General features: G+C 38.2%; 1 protein-coding gene across 1 annotated transcript in view; it reads left to right on the forward strand.

The window, feature by feature from the left end:
- The first annotated feature begins 227 nt into the window (after positions 1 to 227).
- The window catches only part of EFEMP1 (EGF-like fibulin extracellular matrix protein 1), a 50,371-nt gene continuing 32,570 nt past the window's right edge, over positions 228 to 18,028 (forward strand). Inside the window, exons 1-3 of the mRNA XM_010165808.1 lie at positions 228 to 308; positions 3,271 to 3,319; positions 3,499 to 3,759. Coding sequence (XP_010164110.1) covers positions 228 to 308; positions 3,271 to 3,319; positions 3,499 to 3,759 — 391 coding nt within the window. The remainder of the gene's footprint in view (positions 309 to 3,270; positions 3,320 to 3,498; positions 3,760 to 18,028) is intronic.

Consider the following 18,028-nt stretch of genomic DNA (forward strand, 5'->3'; position numbering starts at 1 on the left):
CCCCGTCAGCTGGATAAAACACAACGGACTGGAAGCACAGCCAAACCTCACCCTCTTCTTGCAGGAGAAAAGGGGCAGCGTCCCGGCCGCTTCACCCAGGTAAGGGCTGGGTGGGCAGGCGGGGCAGGACCCGGCCCCGGAGGTGCTGACTGCATTCCCCCCCCCAGCGGAAGGGAACGCTAAAAATATTCCCGTTTTATTTGTTTTTCTTTCTTTCAAGGTTCACGATGTTGACAGCTACATTCTTGGCTGCTCTCATTCTTATTACAGTACATTCGCAGGAAACTGAGGAAACCATAACGTACACGGTAAAGTTTAATAGAGTTTGAGATAATTACTGCTTTGCAGGGATTCTTTTCTAAATGACCCTTAAGAAAAACCAAATTTCTTGACAATGTATATAGCATGCGATACAAAGTTCTTTGAGTTCGGATGTTAACCATAAAATAAGCTGTTTCTGCACTAAAACAGCATTTTAAAGCTGAAGTTGTCAAGATTAAGGAAAATAGGCTGCAACTACCTGTTCTGAAAAGGTTATCTATGTACTTGGCTTGATGAACTCAATAAAATTATGAGGTTTTAATATTTTTTTAAATCCATTTTCATAAAGACAGGGTCTCTACGTCCCTTCATTTGAAATATATGGATTTTGACAGATAATTAGGTCAAACATTCTTTTGTGTTTTCTTTTGGGTATTTCAAGCTGTTTTTAACAAAATGTAAGTACTTCAAAATTCAGTGCTCTTAATGAAGCATCTAAATTCTGGAGTGATCATAGGACTGTTAGTTTCTGAGCTGGTTTTGAGCAGTGGTTTTGCATGGCTTGATAAAATTGTACCAGAATTGTTTCCAGAATACTGGAAATAGGTTCTGCTTGTAACCAAGTGATAGGGTAAGAGATTTAAAGGCTTTTTTGTAAGGCTTTTTTTTTTAATCTGCTTGTGTTCAGTCTTGGGCTTGCATAATGCGTGTCATAGAAGGAGTGGCAATTACATCGGCTTGGGCTGGGGAAAAACCCGCATTTTCACATCTGATTACAGTTGTAATCCCTGCAACTTGCTTCATATGGGTGGACCTCTGAATATGTGTACAGACATTAGTGCAATGCCACACAAGCAGAAAATTCTGCACACATGCAAAAAGTTAGAGAACCACAGCCAAAGACTGAGATTGTGTCTTATACAAGTAATCCCACTGAAGTCAGTGGGATGGCTCGAGCAAGTAAATATTGCAGAGTTGGACCCTATCATAGAAGACAGGGCTCAAAGAAGCCTCAAGTGAGCATCAGGAAGTCAGTCATAAAATACTTCAACACTGGGCTTTAGAAGCAATAGATTTGTGAAGGATGGGAGTACTTCTATGTAGAGGCTTCTGTGGTTTTTAAGTCCTTCTACATAAGTGGAAACTGAAGATCTAAGTACTTTTTTAAAATCTACACTAACGTAGTAATCCCACCCCCCTCCTTTTCTGCATTTATTATATATTCTTTTTAAAAAATTGAGTAGCATTTTCTGATAAGCTTACATAGTTCTGTTTATACCAATGGAAAATTTTTAGCATGCATATATGACTTGGGTTCCTGTACTCCATCTCCAAAGAGGTCTTAGCATTTAGGTGCTTCAGTGACCATTAGACTCAAGTCATGTAAAATTACTTAACAAAAAAAAAAAACAACCTTAGCTTTTGGAAATTTTAGTCTCAGGATGCTACTGTTTCTCATTGTATTCATCTAGGGCCAAATCCTTTTCTGTTGTAAAAACCCTTCAGCTACAGTAATAGTTGGACTTGGCTCCTTACATTTAAATAGACTGTACTCCTGTTGTGCATTAACAGAAATTTGGTGATTCAGTAAATGCATGAATTAGCTGCTTTCCTTTGCGTCTGCACTTTCATAGCTACAGTAACTTTGGTGTTTTCAACTCAGCATGTAGTCATTCCTTTAGAGATTGAGAATTGTAATACAATTTGCTGTCCACTTACCCCTTTGGAAGAAAAGCCTCCGAAGTTACAACTCACTGCTACATTTGGCAGATCCCTAGTGCCACCTGCAAATGAAGAAAATATTTTCAATCCTAATGCTGAGTCAGTGTCTGTTGGTAACAAGTTCCTCAAAATAACTTGAGGATAGTACGTGAAACAAGTGGATCTAAGCACTGGAAGGTTAAATTTGTCACTTGCAGCAACTCCTCAGCTGCAGAGGAGCTATACAACGTTTAACTTGCTTGGCTATAACTAATTATATTAGACAACTTGATTCTTTTTTGCTATAGGGCCATTAAAGTAATATCCTAAACAGCATAGGATGCATATACACCTACATAGTACAGCTTAGTTGATTCATTGATATTTTAAATGTGTCTGCTGCAGTTGGCAGCATTGTGATACTTTGCTAATCAGTTCCTGTAACTGTCACCTGTGACTATAATTATCACGCTCCAGACAATTAATGCTTTTGGGCAGAAGAATAATGAAGATGCCTACCTAACTGCAGGGCAGAATATTTAAAATTCTTCCTGAAATTACTAGTCTGCGTTGATATGAACAGTTGCTGAGTGTAGTCTTGTTTAAGTTCTGCAAAGTCTTATTTATATAAGTAGTCTCACTATTATAAACTCTAACCGTTTATTGTATGCCTCACGGTATAAATTGTTCTTCCTAGACTGCAGTTCCTAGAGTCATGCGATTAAAAAGCATGTGAATGAATTTCCAGCTGTCATGGGATCCTTCCCTATTGCTAGAGTGCTAATAGGAGAGAGGATGAAGTACAGGGGCATAGAGGCCCATCACTCCCTCTGGCAAGCTGGCACCAGGAATGAAAGATGTTCACCTGTTGGAAAGCAGCGAACAAGATAAAAATTCAGAAAAACTTGCTTCTTTTTCATAAGAAGATTTTTGTACTGGGCAGCTGGGTCAGTGCAGAGGTCCAGCTATTGCAAGATTCAGCTGATGACCAATGACAGATGCTTTAAAACAGTGTATAGGAACAAGGCAAGGAGAAAGTGATACTTTTCTCACTTTGTTTCCCAGCCCAAATCAAACCTACCTACTCACAGCAAATGGTATCTTAGGAACTTCCTGAGATAGAGGCTCTCTCTGTATATACTTGTTGTTCCTGCACAGCAATGCTGTACCAATAGCCATTTTTCTAGCTTACTAAGGTATGGAAACATTGCCTTTCCTTTACTGCCAAACTTTGGGTTCATTGAAATATGCTTGATTATTATTCCAAAATAAAGAATCCTGAGTAGCCTATTTTTTTTTCCTCTATAGCAATGCACAGATGGCTATGAATGGGATCCTGTTAGGCAACGGTGCAAAGGTACAGTAAATAATTTTGAAAGACAGACTTGCCATTGGTATTCTTTAAGTATTGTCATTACACAACCCATGTTTTATACAAGGAGGTGTGCTTGCATGTCTCATTGTGTTATTTGTATTAATGGCTGTTGCAGAAGGTTCGACTGTTAAAAGCATGACTTGTGTTGTTGCTAACCACAGATATTGATGAGTGTGAAATAGTCCCAGATGCATGTAAAGGTGGGATGAAATGTGTTAACCACTATGGAGGATACCTCTGTCTACCCAGAACAGCACAAATTATTGTAAATGAGCGAGAAGAAGCAGCAGCTGAATCCACTAGTGGTCGAAACAACGTCATTCGACGGACTCCAGCTGATCCTCACCGTGCCCCTCCAAACCCAACTCATCAAATTCAGTGTGCAGCTGGATATGAGCAAAGTGATCACAATGTGTGCCAAGGTAAGCAAGCTGCCTCATATTTTACTGTCAGTATAATTGGAGTGTGTGTGATAACAAATCTAATGCCTGGAAAATGACAGCCTATAACTCTTGCATTTACTAGAATATATTGTTGCATCACTAAACTGGACATGTACACACTTAAGATCTGTAAATAAAATACATGCATGTTGTTTTTGTTCAAGGTAACAAAACTTGCAGTTTCTTGCAGCCTTACAGTCTGTTCCATCTGTTTCAGGCTAATGAGTTGAATTAATTCTGTTGTCTGTAGATCCTCAAAAAAACCCTTAATACAAGTAAGCAACTTCAGTCAAACATTTTGTATTGTATTAAGTATGTCCAGGAGAGGCAGTGCTTTGAAAAAAGCAGGCAACGCAGCAAGTCATGTTATAGGCAATTTGTAAAGATTTGCACAACTATGTATTTTCCAGTAAGTGAATGCTGAATGGAACAAAAAATAACCACCATATGAACTTTTGCTTAGACCAGATTGTAATGCAGAAGAATACAGTGTCTTTGTTATGCATGAAGAATATTTCTCAAGTAGTAGGAACCAAACATCTGAACAGCTTGTGCTCTTCTGATCTCTATGGAAGTAGTTCTACGCTGACCCTGCCAGCTTACTTCCAGTCATAGTCTAGCCAGTCTTTGAAACTATGGCAATAGAGAGCTTTCATCTGAGTGTACATATGCCACACACAGTGCCAGAATTCTCAGGGTATTAGCAATGTTAATTGTATGCATTCAGGAACCAGACTCACAAGCACTGCTGTAAACTAAGACTGTTTCATTTATTATATTATATAAATAGTTTACTCTTATACTTGCTGAAGTAACAAATGTTTCATCCACTGTTTTGTTTTCTTTCATAAAAATATATTCTACTCCTTGTTCACAAACTTGGTTTTCAAGCACATTAGTGGGATACCCGTGCAAAGAGAGGGCAAAACTTGACCCCATGGTTCATCTTTTCCACTTTGTGGTCCATAACAGTATAATCATATAAAATAGTACTTGAGTGACTATAATCAGGGCAAGCTATAATATACAGTGGTAGTTCCTTTCTCCCTGGTATTCATGTATACAGAACATTATTTATCACTAGTAAGTAAATTCCCTGTCATTCTGAAGCATAGTAATCATCATGGAGACTGGATAATTTATTTTTGTAAGCAAAGCCTCAGAGTTGCATTTCTGGCTTATCTGCTAATGTTCAACATTTCTGTCACTCTAATTCAAGAACATCAAGTAAAGAACCTACTGCAGGAGGTCAGTACCATGATCCTATTAACCCTGAGTGTTCACATAGGGTTGTCAAGGGAAAATCCATGCCAAGGATGGCAAATTATTTTTTTTTTCCTTAGTTTAACTTAGCAAAGTAGCAGCAGAACCAAGAACAGAAAACTGGACTCCTATGTTTGATCCAACACTGCTTCCTTCAAGTGATGCTACATTACTGTGGCTGGCACTCATCTTTGCTGATGAATTGTAATAAACTGCTTCAACTTTAGTGTGTAACAACATTTTTATTTGATAAAAAATGCAAGTAATGCTAGAAAATTTCCAAACCTGAACGCCACTTTTGCTACAATGGCTTTAGGTGTATAAAGCAGGGATAGTGTAAGGAAGTTTAACAGTATGTAGTACTGTAGTACCTTATATTCCAAAAAAAGCTGAGATTTAGGGTTAACTGGTTGAGGTTTTTGTTTTGTTGAGGAGAAGATTGGTGGTGATATATTACTATTATTTTACTCCATGCTCTAGCTTCCTGAAACTTGCAACTAAATATTTATATTCAATTCAAAAATCTGGTTAATTTATAACAACAACTAACTGTTGTTATAGTACCAGGACTTTTTAACTAGCAGACATACAGAGTATGGTTATATCTTGGGCTAGACTGAATCAAGAGTTTTGTTACTAATTACCAGGACTTTTTAACTAGCAGACATACAGAGTATGGTTAAATCTTGGGCTAGACTAAATCAGAGTTTTGCTACTAATTTCCTCATGCCAAAATTTCAATCTAAATGCAGAAAGCATGAAAATATTAGTGTTTAAAAGCTGAAGTGTATTGTACTGAATGAATTCCAGCTGAAAAAAGTGTAGTGGACAGTGTGCTTGAAAGAAAGTATAAAAGATTTTTGGAGCACTTAAAGCGTGCATTCAACTTCATGATCTTCATGCTTTTCACTGCTGAAAATATTTTTTATAAGATAATTTTGATCAGCAATGGTCCCACTGTGGATTTATTTAATTATGGTTAAAAGACTTTGCTATGATAACTGCTTGAGGCTCCTAGGGAGTGTAACTTACACATACAGTCACACTTAAGCTTGTTTTATTGTTTAGTAAATCAAATATGAAGTCCAGCTCCTTCTAATTGTTTGCAGATGTATGACATTTTCCTTCCAGTCCAGCAGCACTATGTATTTTATAACCAATGTAAAAGTGTGGAGACCTCTGTTTAAAATAATAACATACTCTGAGGAGCTGTATTACTGACATCATACTAGAGTATGAGGGGCCTTCTGTTTTAATACAAATGTCCACTCCCTTTTTAAAAATTGAATAGTGAGAGTGCATGAGGCCAAACACACTCATGTTGGTTTCTGCGCTTGGAATAAACAAGCAGAAATGGCACTAGCCCTCTTGGACTTTAAGAGGCTTCAGTGATGTGCTGAACTTCATCATTAGGTACAGCATGATGCAGTGTGGTCAGATCCTATTTCTCTTGATAGGAATGAGAAACAGTTAGAGAGGCACATGATTCTCTGAACTTCTTAATCTACCAAAACATGGCCATATGCCTGAGTTACAAAAGATATTTAATACCTTCTTAACTTCTGACCTGAAGAAAACAAGTGACAACTACGATATATATCAGTGGTGAGAGTTTTCTGTCTGCAATGCATGTTGTTTATTAGAGACCGTGTAGCACATGAATAGTACAGATGGCAGGTTGATAGCAAAGCACACTGCCTTACAGAAGACACCTCCACGGAAATGACTGCAATTTCCTATGATATACATCATTTTTATAACTACTAGTGATCAGAAACATGTTCTTGTATAGTTATGTTGATGTTAGAAATATGGGCAGCAAAAATTTCCTGGGAAATTCTTAAGATACTGTACATGAGCCAGTAAGTGCAAGAAATCCCCAAAACTGATGAAAAGATGAGGGGAGGTTATTTTGGAGGAAGATCTCTTCATGTAGAATAGGTACAGAGCACTGAGTTTTGTACTTCCACTTAAACAGTTTACCTGTATCTTAAATCCTGAGTTTATGACATTAACTAATCCCCTCTTTCCCACTCACTGTTGCTTCTACATTTGCCTTTAACTTAAAGGGCTGCTGAATTGGTCACTAAGGTAGATTCCCATATGTGGCACCGGCCAGCACTTTCAGGAAGCTCACATGTTCTCACCTATCATTGTGAGAGCGTCACTTAAATTAGGAAAAGCAAAAAACAGAGTAAGAAATATTTTTAAGCAAATTACAGAGCTAATATTCACAGACACTTTTTGCCCAATAAAAAAGCATAAATAGCTGCACTCTGCCTACATACAAGATTGAATTGTATTTCTACTGTGTCGTTAGACTCTGTGATTTGAGTCTGCTCCTATTGAAATCAAAAGAAAATCTCCCAATTAATTCAATTTTGTCAAATCTAGTCTGCAAGAAACCAGTAGCTTTTCCTACAATGTTAATGACACGCAAATGGGGGCGGGGGGGGAAAGACCAAGCAAAGGTACCAATAACCTGTAAACTTGAAAAGGGAAAATTACTTTTTTTTCCCCTTCCTATCATGCTGGCAATACAAGCAAAAAAAAAAAAAAAAAAAAAAAAAAAAAAAAAAAAAAAAAGTAAGAAAACTGTTTTGCTCCTCAGCTAGATTAGCTTCCTGTGTTTCTCCAGCCCCTCCATAACCCTTTGTGCTGCCCTGGCTGTAAAATACAGTGGGGAGAGAGATTGTAATAAAAGATATCAATACTTTCTTATACAGAAGAGACATTTTTCCAGAGAGTTCTGCCTAGACTTGGTGGACTTCTATTGCTTTTGTAGCTCTCTGTGGGGGGAGGAAAGGAATGAACTTTTCTGTGCTGTGGTTATTCTTCCCCTGCAAAATCATTTTAGGGATCTCTTCATTGGTAGGAGTTAGGGGTTTTTTGTTAAGTTTTCCAGTACTTTTCAAAGTAACTTAGCGTATTCTATCTAGGATCTTACCTCAAGACTTTGTGTAAAATAAGTTAAATAAGCCTACATTTTGCATCTCTAGATTCTTTTCTTTTTTTTTTTTTAAGGAGGGAGGAACAAAGCAGAGCAGTTCATGACGTTTTGTTTTCTATACAGAAGTCACTTTATATTATACATATATATATGTCTATATGTCTCAGGGATGTGCAACTAGCATATAAAGGACATAAAAATTGGATAAGGTGCACTCGGCCTGGCCCTTTGCAGAACTGGTTCAGGTTGGAAAGTCTGGGTGTGCCTGCCTTCATTGACATTTTGGCTGAGGTGCAGACTACACTTCTGAAATGCACCTCCTAATGAACTCCACTTAACGGGCTTTGATTTGCCTCACTGAGTGGTCTTGGAACATACAAACCAGATCCCATTCAGATGAAACTAAACCTGAAATGCGCTGCAGGAGTGCCGCTAATATGCTGCAACCACTAACGAGCACTCAGGCTCCAGGACCAGGCTGGAGAGAGCCCGGGGACCCGCAGATATGCATGTACTGTTACACTGGAGCTTCTGCATTTACTTCTGATCTGCTCTTATGGGCCCACACGATTTACTAACATTAGACATAATCTAAAATACACCTATAATAGTTTCATAGGCTGGCCCCAGAAAAGTTTTGGAGAGCCTTTTGTAAAATATTGCCTGTAGTTAGAAGAGTGCAGCATCCCAAGTTTTCCCACTGTTTGTATTTAAGTAGTACTTAGAAGAGCTTGAGTTGTGACAAGTTTAGTTCGAGAGTTGTTCCTCTCAACATAAGACCTGTTTAGTTTGAGGACAGAGACTGTGGTAGGAAAAATAAGGTCTAGTTGGCTGGTTCAGGATGCCATTAGTTCATCAAAGTTCTTGCAGAGTTCATATATAGATATGTTTGCTGCAGTACTTCAGCAAGTGGAGAATACCTGTTGCAAGCAGCAGCCACCTTAAGAGACTGACCTGGTTACACATACCATTTGAATACTAATTACTTGGAAAAGTCGTAGGAATTTTGCAGGTCTAAGAGAATCCACAGAAGGATACAAGCTGACATTTTCACAGCTCTATGTACTGAGTGTTCATACATACCAATTAATTTCTTGTACATTTGGGTACATCACGGGATCATCTTTTATCAGCCCATCATGAAGTAATTTTTCAAGTTGTTAATCTGTGAAACCACTGCATTTTGCTGCAAAGAGCCTTTTCTGGAGCATCTTTTTAATAGCCTTGAGAAACCAGAGGAGAGGTCACAAAAAAAAAAAAAAAAAAACATCTTGTTTTGAGGGCCTGAGGACCTGGTTTTAGGCATTTTCAAGATTTGGCCACTCTAAATCATTTTCACATCTGTGCTATTTGCACAGCTGTGAGTGTCATGTCAAGACCTTGGATAGATATTCTCTGTTCTGTCTGACCATTTTACCGTGAATATCCATCACAAGTGTAAATACTAACAGCTGCTTCACTTCCTTTAGTTAGTTACTGCTTTTCCCTTATTCTGACCCCTGCAGGACTATGCTCTGTGCATTGCAGCTAAAGATTCATACCATATGCTAATCACACTAAGTGTCCTAGATTTGGGCAAGCTTCCTAAGGTTGTATTTACCTTAGCTTCTTGAATTGTGATTATGCAGACAAGCACTAGACTTCAAGATTAGTGAACTCATTATCAGTTCTCATGGCTACAGTAGTCTCACACAGTAGTCACAGCGACTGTCATACTTTCAGGTTTGATTTGTTGATTGTAAAGGCTGTTTGCTTAGTAGCTCTGAGGAGGCTAATGTTTTGACAGGCAAAACATAGCAAATGTATTCAGAAGGCACATGGCCTGAAGAAAGTCCAAACCTCCAGCCATCTGTCCTCCTTCAATTTCACTCTCTAAGCTGGAGGTCTTTTTCCTAATGCAATCAGGAATAACACCAGATAGCAAAGGGGAAGAATGCGCTTATGTCTGATCCTGACTGGGCATCCCAGTGTACTTGGCACCCCATTAAAAGGCACAGAATATTTATTTATCTCTTCAAGGAATTCCCTGTATCTGTTGCAAACACTCTCACAGAAGCATCTTAAAATCAGTAAACCCTACAAGGAATAATAGCTGTCATCTATTGCATTCAGTAGCATCAGATAGCATAAAACATGGTTTGTGGGAGCATTAGGTGGCTTTTGTTCCCTGTTTCAATACCTCCTGTCAAATGAATTGTGTTCTACAGTGTTTCAGTGATACAGAAAGTTTCCCTGGCACTAGCAGCAGTGTGAGGGCATCCTGGCAGCTACTTTTAGCACCCTTCTTGGATAATTTTATAGCAATACCATTGCCACTTTCTCCCATACTTCCATGAAAGAATTATAGTTTGCTTTGAGTAGGTGTGCAGTTATTTCATCCCAGACTACTGATTATAGTTCTCTAGCCTGCTAAGAAAGGTTGTGTCTTCCTCCTTTCTCCAATTGTTTGCTCAGGGTAATTTTTTCTCAACCAACACTTTTTTCAAACCCAATTCCTGCTTCAGATTACTTTGTATATCATGAAAATGCTCTTAGCTGTGATTTATTTTCATTTTTGAAGTTTGGGTTACCAAGTCACCTTTTCTAACCCTACAACATTTCTAAAGAATCTCGGCATTACAGGCACAAACTCTTTAAAGGTCCAAGACATTTCTTGAGCAGCTCCCATGATGGGATGCTAATGTAGTAATCTGGAAAACTAGTTAAAGAGATGAAGTTCAGAACTATTATTTTCCTTATTTTATTCTCTTTCCAAGTTATTTTCTTCATTTCTTTTTCACGCTGGCAAAGGAAGATGATAGCTACTGTTTCTCTTTGCCTTTCTATGTGTGCCAAAATAGTCCTACAGGAAGAACAAAGCTTCCCGCAAATACAGGAGTGGTCTGTTTGATTCTTCCCTGTACCACCTAGTGATGCCTGTGTTCTTTTGCATATCCTTTACGAAGGAAAAATGCCTGATGCACTAGAGCTAAGCAAGCCAGTCTCCACCATTACTTGAATTAATTTAGTCTGTTGTTTAGGCTTGCCATTTTGCCATTTTCCTATCGTCAAAGACAACGAGAACATAGTGTTACAGGACCCCATACTAGTGAGATATTTTTGGTCTGGTGGAAACCACAATGAGAGAGTAATTTTTGAGTTCACCTTACCAGGTTGCATCTTAAACATTCTGCATATTTTGTGGTATAGTGAATTATTCTTGTACAGCACTTTGTCAAGGCAACCCTTTTGTCCTCTGTGTTAACAGAGTAAGAACTCTTACTTTTTGTTAATAGGTTTCATATAAGTTGAGCTTGGCCATCTCCTTTCATTATACTTCAAGAATATGTATTCTGATTTTCCCTTTTTGATGCTTTTAGATTTTTTTTTTCCTGGGCTATCATCATTTATCTGTGTTCTATAATAATTCATACAAGATTTAAGCACTCTTTCAGCTGAAGGGTTCTTATCAAAGATAAGTTTGCTACATACCTGTCAAAGTTCAATTGCTTCTATCCACAAGATCAAAAGATCTGAACTTGCCTAGTAAGACCTCTTCTCTCTGTATATGACAAGAATATATGGAATAGGTAATCAGCCATTTAAGGTTCATGGATAAAAAGCATAAAATTTCACAAAGATTTTATCTATTTTCATCTTTAATTTTCTAAGTTATGTTTTCATAGCAGCCAGAAAGCAATGGTTTTGGAGAGAAAGCTATTTTGCCATAATTCCATATGCAGTAAAATTCAACCTGAAAGAACATATTAAATGCACAAGAATCTTGCTTCTACCTTATTTCATTTACATTTTAACTTTACTAAAAATACAGGAGGGATTTGCAAATTACAGATCTGTGAAGTAGTTTAGCATACACATAGTTATTATAAAATAGCTTTTATGCTTGTTCACATTTGTGTTTTATTTGTTGATCTGAAATCACATTAAAAGTTGGTTCTGTTGTAAGTATAGTGGAGAAATGTCTAATCTTTGTTATGTATAATTATATGGTAAAACCTATAGCTTTGAAGCTGAAAAAAGTTACTAAGAAAACAACATGTGCTACACACCCTTTTGCAAGCTACAGTGCTGAGAAAAAGTCCTTGAGGCCCAGAAATTAATTAGACTTTTTCTGGCATAATATATCCCAATCTCTTAATTAGGCATTTTTAGAACAAGGGATTCAGTAGACCCTTATCTGTTGCTGTTACTGAATACCTTAATAAGTAACTTCACCTAACTGAAAAATGTCCCGTAACTATTCTGCAGTTAGAAGGTAGGGGGAGTTTTGGAGGGTTTTGTTGTTGTTGTTTGGTTGGGTTTTTTACATGGCTTTCTTATTTTCATTTCTTACTGTCAAAACACTAGTTTTCAGGAGGTGGGAAAAATGATACTTGTTTGGTCAAGGATAGTGGCGATGACTGTAGGTGGCTAACCACAGAAAAGTAAAACTCTTAAATAGGATGATAGAGGATTTCATGTATGGAAGTGTATCTCCTGGGAAGAGATGTTTACTTTGGGAACCTCTGAATCTGTCTTTATTAACTCTTGATGGGAAAAAAAAAATCATGTCTTTGAGTGGACATATCTAGGCATCATTGAAATTGGTTCTGAAAGGAGAAGACATGGCTGAGCTTTCCTTTACAAGCTGAATTTAATCTGAAGTAAACTCCTAGTCTAATGCATGACCCAGTATGATATGATATAAGCAAATCTGACATTGCACTTGAGCATGTTTAGTCCATGCCTGAACAGATGTTTTATGTAGTTTCCCAAGTACAAACAGAACTTGTTCAAGGATTTTTATATGCATATGCCTGCATGGGTGGGATTTCTCTTAACAGGTAACTGGTCATAATGTGTGCGATCAAACCTCAATAGATAGTGAAAGCAACAGCGAGTACAGTGATTTTAAAGTTTCAAGCCTGAATGGCTTCAGGAATGTTTTTTGTCCATCAACACAAGTAAAATCTTCAGCCTGAGTTTTCAAAGTAATTGGTCACTGTCTACGCATGAATCTTTATTTTCAAAAAGATGGTCTTCATAAAGGAGAACTGGCCTTCTGCTGGCCTCCAAGTAAACAATCATCTCATCTACTCCACTGCTATTGACACCTAAATTCCACTACCAGCTGTAACTTGCACCAAAAGAAAAACTTTGGTAAGTCAAATTGCTGTGTAAAACTGGTGTTTATATGAAGATTTAGAAGTTTGCTTTTCAATAATTAAAATTCACAACAGCTAAAGAAAGCCAGGGGAAAAAAGAAAAGACATCTTACAGGATGAAAAAATACCAGTAAAACAGACAACCAATTACTTCATATTTCTTAGCATTAACAACTTAAAAATAAATCTTTATCAATACTGTAACAGCTGCCTTTTCTAACAGAAGTAGACAGACTTGGAAAATAGGAGGACTTTTGACAGGTAACAATTTTCTGTATGGTTTTAAAGAGATTGCCAATAAGCTATCATTTAATAACAGACTAGCACAGAGGAAAGGAATAAAACATCGTGAAGGGAGCAGAAATTTAAGTGTGATTTTAGCTGACTTGACCTAGTTTATAAAACTATCTTGATCAGAAAGATGGAAAAAGCAGTCTCTTTCTTGTCTAGACTTACTAAGTGGAGAATTTTGGATATCTGAGCTACATTAGAGAAGAGCTGGAATTAAATACACATTTAGAAGTAACAAATACAGTCAGTATTTGGAGAAGGTTCATTTAAGTTGATAAAGATATCATTTCAAGAAATAGATATATTTAAGTGCCTTAAAAACGTAGAGTTCTACATTAATTTTGAAACCATTTTGGTCTGCACCTGTGTAACCAGATTTTATTTGTACTTTTATTTCTTGTAGTATTTAAAGCACTTTCTCAGTAGATTAATTTATTCTCAAGGGATTTTCTTATCAGGGAGAAGTTTTCCACGTAGCTTTTGGATGATAAAGGTGAACCAGATAAAACAATGTATTGCCTGTCACACTTAGGACCAGTTAAAAGCAGTAATATTTCAACAGGCAGTGTTGTGGTTAGTGCATAGTCAGATGAGAAATAAGCAATGCTTTGAGCACCCACTGATCTGCCCCCATAGGCTGTGGAAGACACCTTACTTAATTCTTCCCAGAAGTTGTTGGAGACTAAATCAGGAAAGCGTGCAGAATCCAAAAGTCATTCCTATTTCCTAGGGGTAAAGAAAAAACACATTCTTACCTGAAGTCATCCTGCTTGTATTTACTCTGCATCTAGATCTTCCTCAGTCTTATCTGTCTTAATTTGGAGGATCAAGACAGATTTTCTTTCCAGCTCACTCCTTGTCTGTTGACTGAGTAGAGAATAAGTTCAGCATGGTTGCAAGACGCTAAGATATTGCTGACACTTTGAGGCCCAGTACTTTTTACCTAGTGCAGAAAGCACTGTACAGATAAAAATGATGGGCTTAAGTCAGCAACATTGTACTGGGTTGCTGGGGTTTGCAGAAGCAGGAGAGCATTACAGCTCAAATAAACCTGAGTTGGAAGAGAATTATAACGGTCCTCCTGGTATGGTTTGTTCACTGCAAAAGTTGGGTGCAACCAAAACCAGCAGTTTTTCCCCTTGTAAATACCATTTAACCATTATTTAAACAATCCAGAAAATGTATTCGTAAATTTTAATCTATTATTCAGCATGTGGCAAATTATTATTTTGGGGAGGGGGCAGCTTTTTTTTTTTGTGTGTGTATGTTCCAAGATTTAAGTATTCCTCTATCAGAAGGCTCTATATGCCCTATAAAAGGGAAAATTCTCCATTTCTTGAAGATAAGTTTATGAAAATATTTCTTTGTCATGTATTTCAATCAAAATGTTCTCTCCATTATGATTACACTCAAATTTCAGTATTCACCATTAAGAAAATCTCTTCCCTACTATGTATGCAGATTTATAAGGCTCCAGGCACCTTTGAAATAAATTGAAAGCACAGCCATGTAATAAAGCCAAAACCAGAAACTTAGCCAAGGAGATCCACCCAGCAACACCCTCGAACACCCTCAGCCTCTTCCCCTAAGCACAGCTTTAGAGCACTAGTCTTGATCTTGTCTCCACTTTCTCCACCCTTGTGAAAGCTTCCTGGGGGATTCCCCAGCTAGCAGAGAAGCCAGAGCTATGCGAGTGGCTGCTCATGATGCAGAAACAGTTCACTTGCTTGATTTTCTTACCTATCAAACAGCTCACAAGGAGTGCGGCTGTTTGCGATGCTGCTCAACCCATTTCAAGGGGAATACTGCAAAACAGGAGGAGCTCACAGCAGGAGAAAGCATCGGTTAGAGGATGAGGAGAGATTTTAACAACTCAGAAGAGAGATAAGTGTGGCAAAATCTTACAGAAATAATGAAGGGGTTGGAGAAAGCAGACTTGCAACTGCTGTTCCCCACTTTGAAACACAGCGATTCAGATCTCCATTTATGATGCTGAAAGGTGGTATAGTTGGAGGACTCCAGAAAAGGAAATGCTTCCTGACTCACTGCTATGGGATACAAAGTCCACACTTTAAGACCTTAATTAAACAAAGGTCTAGACATTTTATACAGTCAGACCAGAAGTTAAAGAGCAGCAACTTTTGGAAGGGATAACAAACCTAATTTATATGTTTAAGGCAATCTTTAATTATTAAAGAATGTCAGGATGAGGTTAACTGGTGGAAAGTAGATTGGCAATATCTGTACCCTTCTGAGATATCTCATGCTGCACAATTTGAGAAAGCATAGTGTGTTAAATTTTCCATCTTTCTGCATTTGGTGACCACCATCTGTGGATGGAGCATAAAGCCTATTCTCCAAAGCTTTGGTCTGGTGGACATCAGATATTCAGTATCGTAATGGAACCATTCCCCGCCCTACAAGCTGCAGAAACTTTTTTTTAGAGAGAACAAAACAGTATTGTTTTGTTGAAATTTAAAGCCATCGGGAAATTCAGACAAAAGTTTCTGTAATTCTGACAAAGTGATGTATAAAAAAATCTGATCTGATTGTTAGTTATCAAATACAATTTAAAACATTTATACATTGACAATAAATCAGGTATTGATATCAGCATCACAGAACAGCAGGGACCTCAGGAGATCATCCAGTCCAACCCCCCTGCCAAAGCAGGTTCCCTACAGCAGGTTGCACAGGAAAGTGTCCAGGCGGGTTTTGAACAGCTCCAGAGAAGGAGACTCCACAACTTCTCTGGGCAGCCTGTCCCTGGGCTCCGTTACACTCACAGTAAAGAAGTTTTTCCTTAGGTTTGTGTGGAACTTCTGGTGTTTCAGTTTGTGCCCATTGCCCCTTGTCCTGTCACTGGGCACCACCAAAGTGAGCCCAGCCCCATCCATTTGGCCTCCACATTTCAGATATTTATAGACATTGATAAGATCCCCTCTCAGTCTGCTCTTCTCCAGGCTGAAGAGTCTCAGCTCTCAGAGGAATCAGTTTGTTATTGTGGGGAAATGCATGCAATAATGAAATCTGGTTACATCATTTTGTACTGCTGCTGCAGCTTTCAGAGGCCTTAAATAGGCTCCATTCTTCTAGACAACATACGCGTGTAGAAGGAAATCTGACCTGTTCTGAGCAGCTTATTGGTACATGCACGTGCATACCTTAACAAGAACACTTTACACAGCACTATTGCTGTGTTTCATGTTGTATTTGGGACAAAAGCAGCAGCAGCAGCTTATATCATCCTTTGCATTTAATTCTTTGTTTTAGTATCTGTCATGTCCAACCTAGCCAAAAACTGGTCTCAGCAAATTCTGGCTCATAGATGCTGTAGGAGCCTCGGGGGCTCCATACACATGCCTCATCTGTGACCAAACAGGGGCTAAGGAGCCATTTCGCAGTGCCTTGTCCTCAGGGTGGAGTCACACTCCTATGACAGCTATGATCAGTAGGCTGAACGCAAAATATTAAAGAGACTAAAGGGACCAATGAGGATTTTCACAAACTGGATGGCCACTCAGGGGGTTCAACCAGAAAGAATGATCCTAAGTGTCTAAAAATATGAAAAATAGCAAAAAGGCAACACAAAAATGTTTGTTTGTTTTTAAATTTGGCCATAACATTCCAAATGGGACAGCTGTGGGATCTGCCTGGATCAGCTAGAAACCATCTTTGCAGAACACCGCAGAAGCTCACGCAACACCAACTAACACGCACTCCAGCTTTATGGCATGAAGTTACAGAACCGTCTCTGTCACACAAATTCAGATTCAAGACAGCATTACTGTCCCGTTGGGATGCAATTGGGATGGGCTGGGTAGACAACAGCCCTTAAAAACTGGAATGATCATATGCAGGTTTTTCCATTCCTATCATTTGTCCTTAATTTGAAAAATTAAATGCTTATGTCCCATTGTTAACTATTCTTAGCACTAATTTCACAATTTAGCCCAATGATAACCAAATGGCTTCCTTACAGTTTTTTTTTTCCTCTCAGTTCACAGCTGTCCTGAATTTGTTTAGTTTGGTGCTTAGGTTGCATTAAAAAAAAGTTTTGTGACTCAGCCTCCATAAATGTTTTAATCAGAACTTGACTTAACTACTGCCTGAAGAACACTATCTGTAAAAAGTCAGAGAAAAGAAAGATAATACAGTTCTCCATTCTGGTTAATAGCTTAGATCATATTTACAACATCACAGAATAATTCAGGTGAAAAGGGACCTCAGGAGGTCTCTGGTCCAATGGCCTGCTCAAAGCAGGGTCAGCTCTAAGATCAGATCAAAGAGGTTTATCCAGTCAGGTCTTGAAAAACACTGTGGATGGAGAGTGCACAACGTTTCTGGGCAACCTATTCCACTTCTTGACTGCCCTAATGACAAAAAACATTTTTCCTTATATCCAGTCAGAATCCCTCCTTTCAATTCAGCCCAGACTGATAGAGACAGACAAAAGAGGTGTGCTAAAGATGCAGACTTTGTCTTCCCCACCTCTCCCCATCCTTCATTTTTCATTATGTTTCTAGCTGGTTTGCACTGCTGTCTCAATTTTACTTATCAAACTATTTAAAATTATTTAATTTAGCTATAGCAGGGAAAG

The sequence above is a fragment of the Antrostomus carolinensis genome, unplaced genomic scaffold (assembly GCF_000700745.2).
Source record: "Antrostomus carolinensis isolate BGI_N321 unplaced genomic scaffold, ASM70074v2 scaffold4834, whole genome shotgun sequence".
Taxonomy (NCBI): domain Eukaryota; kingdom Metazoa; phylum Chordata; class Aves; order Caprimulgiformes; family Caprimulgidae; genus Antrostomus; species Antrostomus carolinensis.